General features: G+C 39.1%; 1 protein-coding gene across 1 annotated transcript; it reads left to right on the top strand.

Moving 5' to 3' along the window:
• Positions 1–1,785: 1,785 nt before the first annotated feature.
• On the top strand, positions 1,786–3,539 carry LOC128735412 (pickpocket protein 28-like). The gene is made up of 3 exons (XM_053829897.1): positions 1,786–2,162; positions 2,219–3,208; positions 3,266–3,539. The coding sequence occupies exons 1-3, from the start codon at positions 1,786–1,788 to the stop codon at positions 3,537–3,539; spliced, it is 1,641 nt and encodes a 546-aa protein (XP_053685872.1).
• Positions 3,540–3,990: the final 451 nt, after the last annotated feature.

The following is a 3,990-nucleotide window of genomic DNA, read 5'->3' as shown; positions in this document are numbered from 1 at the left end:
CGCTATTACGCTTACGTAACTTAAAAATTACGTGACATGATTTTCTCCGGAACCGCTCAACCGACTTCAACAATTTTAGTATGATACACGCTTCAAAAACTTTAGTCAATAATTTTAGCATCATTTTATAATTGCTTTGAAATGTTCTGCAAATTTATTCAGTGTATTAAAGACACATGCATATTGATGAAGACTAGCACTTTTAAACAGGTAAATTATGTTTGAAGACATGTCAAATTCTATCTCAAATGACAAATAAAATGGTATAACAAAGGTTCCTTTCACCAATTGGTGGATTAAATCGGGTTTTAACTCCAGAAACTATGTCCACGTAGAAAATTTTATAAAATTCTAAAACCCATGGGCTCGAAATTGTACGATAAAAAATACCCTTTACTTTCTTCTAATCATTTCCTGATGCAATAGAGTCACTCATACTCATAATATAAATAATTTAAAGAATATTTTTCGCTCCTAACTGAACATTACGAACAACTAAACGAAATGGCGCAGTTCAAAACTCTGATCATTACATCAAAGTTCACTTCTCTATGGTTTATACCTATCAATCGTTCGAAATCTTTACATAACTCTGGCTGTTTGCAACATTTATGTAGTCTGATTAGAGCAAAATGTGTGCTTAGAAAACTGTAGATCGTTTGTTGTCATTAACTCATTTTTTTTTAATTTTGCGACTTGGTCCGGTCTGATTTAACACCGACCATTTGTATTACTGACACTTGAATTATCGGAAACCTGATAAGCAGCGAAGCAAAGTGTTTTCTGCAAGTTTTCATTATACCTCGGATGAGTTGTTTTAGATAGATTGTTACAAACAAAACATTGCTTCTTTACCGTCAATTGTATCAAAACTAAATATTCACATTAATCACATTAGTTCTAACCATGGCAGGATGCTAGTGGTAACGGCAAACGGCTTAGTCTGCGTAAACATAAATTGTTTACATTGCGTTGCGTTTATTTACGTTATACGGATTTAATTCCAAACATCCATAAATTTGCCACGAACGATCCACTTTATGCTGTTTTGTTGCTTTTTCGGTTTCGCTCCGTATGCCATGCAGTCGGCAATGATGCACTTCTGAGCGGTACCTACATAGCAACTCAACACTGCATATTTTGGTCGTTGATGGTGATATGTTGAATTATGATTTCATTGTCAATATTCATGAGCATTGAATAACCGGCAATTGTTCGGCAATGATTGAGGCCTGTGAAAATTTACGAGTTGCGACACGACTTACACCAGTAAGATGTTGACTTTCAAAACGGAGTGTCAAATCAATTAGGTATTAACATTTCGGACAAAATAACTCAATTACAAGGATTGTGTCAAATCTGTGTATCAAAAATAGAAAGGTTGCCCTGTCCAAAAAAAATTAAACAAGTCTGAAGCAGTTTATAACTTGAAAATTGATTTTCATGTTTCAGTTATCATATGTTTTAAAGTCATGTAACGTAATTAGAATGATTTTTCAATACAGTTTGACGAGGCTACTTTATATTTTATAGGAATCTAACAAAAACGCATTTTTCTTGCATTAAACGCATTTACAATGTCATGCAATTACTTAAGGAAACATATTGCACGCAAAATACAGGAAACAAGGAAGGTAAGTGCTAATAATACCTTTCCAGCAATTTGCCCCACCTGTTGAATATTCATTACTGCTAGGACATGAATGCAAAACTTGAAACGTTCACTAGTAGGTACAATCCTTTCCCTGTCACCATCAATCGTGGTTGGCTTTCACACCGGGCAGGATGAAGCGCTGCCGAGCTAGCTCCATCCGGAGTGGAACCAAAGCACTGTTACTGGAATATTGCTCGAACAGTTCCGTTCACGGTGTTCGCTACTTTGGTTGCCGTGAACGCACCTGGTCTGAGAAAATTTGGTGGATCATCGTGTTTGTACTGTCGATTGTGAGTTGCACATTTTTGATCCACAAAATATATCGGAAGTGGGACGAAACACCAGTGATTGTGAGCTTCGCCGAAAAAACTACGCCCGTATGGCAAATTCCATTCCCGGCGGTTACCGTTTGCCCGCAAACCAAAGTGCATGTCCGTGATCTGAACTTTTCAAAAGAATTCGAGAAGCACGTTGAACTCTTTATTCAAGGCCAGTTTGAGATCAACGCGTAAGTAATTAATAGAACTATCCTACTGGTCATTTTTACATTTCACTATTTTCCAGTACGGATAATTTTCTAGCGATGGTTCAGTTATGCGAACGGACGTTTTACCAATCCTTCTTGGGACCAACTCGCTTACCAAATAAGAGTGGCCCGTTCAGTTACGGAGAATTGATTAGCAATATGTCATTGCAAATGATCGACTACATGACATTCTGCACTATTCGCAGCACCCTCAAACCATGTAGTCAGCTGTTTTCCGTCTCCATGACGGAGGAAGGTGTTTGTGCTACCTTTAATGGTTTAGCAGCCGATGACCTACTCCGTGCGGAGGTCATCCAGCAAGACGACCCATACCTTTTCGAGTATCGGGAATCACCTTACTGGACTCTGGAACAGGGATACTCTGCGAAAGCTGAACTTCTGTCCTACCCGCGACGATCGGTTGGACCCGGATACTCGGCCGGAATATCGTTGAACTTATTGCTTGAGGAGGCAGATTTAGAATATATTTGTGGTGGACCAGTGCAGGGTTTTAAGGTTGTGCTACATTCACCAGCTGACTATCCTCAGGTCTCGAAAAAATTCGTACGCGTACCGATGAACCAGGATGTGACTATTGCTGTAAAACCTCAGATGACAACTACCACCGCTGGTCTGCGAAGCTACACTCCGGAGCGACGGCAATGTTTCTTCAATCGCGAGCGACATCTGAAGTTCTTTCGTGTTTACACTCAGGACAACTGTGAGCTGGAATGCTTAGCCAATTACACTTTGCAGCGTTGTGGTTGTGTTCGTTTCTCCATGCCCCGGATTAGCCGTACTGCCGTTTGTGAATCCAGTAATACCTATTGTATGCTCAGTGCCGAAACGGAACTTCTCGAAATGGATGTCGTCAGGAACAACAGTAATGAATCGATGAACTTTCGTGCAAACTGCAACTGTCTAGTGGCGTGTACTTCAACACAGTACGACGCAGAAATTACTCAAACCGACTTCGATTGGGTCAACTGGTTGAAAGCCTTCAAGTTGCCACCGAATGAGACAGAAGGGTAATTCGATTTGGTTGATAATTTAATTTTTGTCATAAATGTCATAACCTATTGCAGCATGCAGGTTGCCCGACTATCGATCTACTTCAAGGAAGCTCAGTTTATGACCTCGAAGCGCAGTGAACTGTACGGTTTGACGGACTTCCTGGCGAACTGTGGAGGTCTGCTCGGTCTTTGCATGGGCGTCAGTTTGCTAAGCCTGGTCGAGCTGTTCTATTTCTGTTCACTTCGACCCTTTATGTTGTGGAGAAATGCTAAACCCTGCAGAAAGCAAGATGTTGATGCTCTTCCGACGATAAATTTGCTGTCGATGGCTGCTAAACGTGACTAAGGTAGCAAAATTTTCACAACATGTTGAAGATTTTCACATATAATATGAGGATGCTTATGGCATCATGACATAAATTATTCACACTAGCTAGGAAACCTTGTAAGAAATTTTTGCAAAAGTGCAACCCATGATTTTTAGTTTATTTTGAAAATATTAAGTATGTCAAAATTTCGCACGCAAAATTAAACAATAAAAGCACATATCAAACATGTTTGTTGATGGTAATATTATGATATAACATGCAATATGTTTCTTTCTTTCTAAATAATATTCAAATCATGACGCACCTTACCGTTTGTAGTACTGCAAGCGTGCATTTTAATACTTCCGGTGATATCACTGATAAGTAAGAGACGTGTGATACAAATCGAAGAAGAATTTAATCTCGCTTTTATTTTCTAGAAAGATAACGATGTGTGAAAGCAGGTAGTAAGAAGTTACTCATAAATGC

Source organism: Sabethes cyaneus, chromosome 2, assembly GCF_943734655.1.
Source record: "Sabethes cyaneus chromosome 2, idSabCyanKW18_F2, whole genome shotgun sequence".
NCBI classification, from domain to species: Eukaryota; Metazoa; Arthropoda; class Insecta; order Diptera; family Culicidae; genus Sabethes; species Sabethes cyaneus.
This window is presented reverse-complemented; position numbering and strand designations above follow the sequence as displayed.

What these genes read in the sequence shown, in the direction of transcription:
- LOC128735412 (XM_053829897.1), top strand. Translation starts at nt 1,786, where the DNA reads ATGAAGCGCTGCCGAGCTAGCTCCATCCGGAGTGGAACCAAAGCACTG. An exon ending in GGCCAGTTTGAGATCAACGC is followed by an intron (nt 2,163 to 2,218) that starts GTAAGTAATTAA and finishes ACTATTTTCCAG; the next exon opens with TACGGATAATTTTCTAGCGA. An exon ending in CCACCGAATGAGACAGAAGG is followed by an intron (nt 3,209 to 3,265) that starts GTAATTCGATTT and finishes AACCTATTGCAG; the next exon opens with CATGCAGGTTGCCCGACTAT.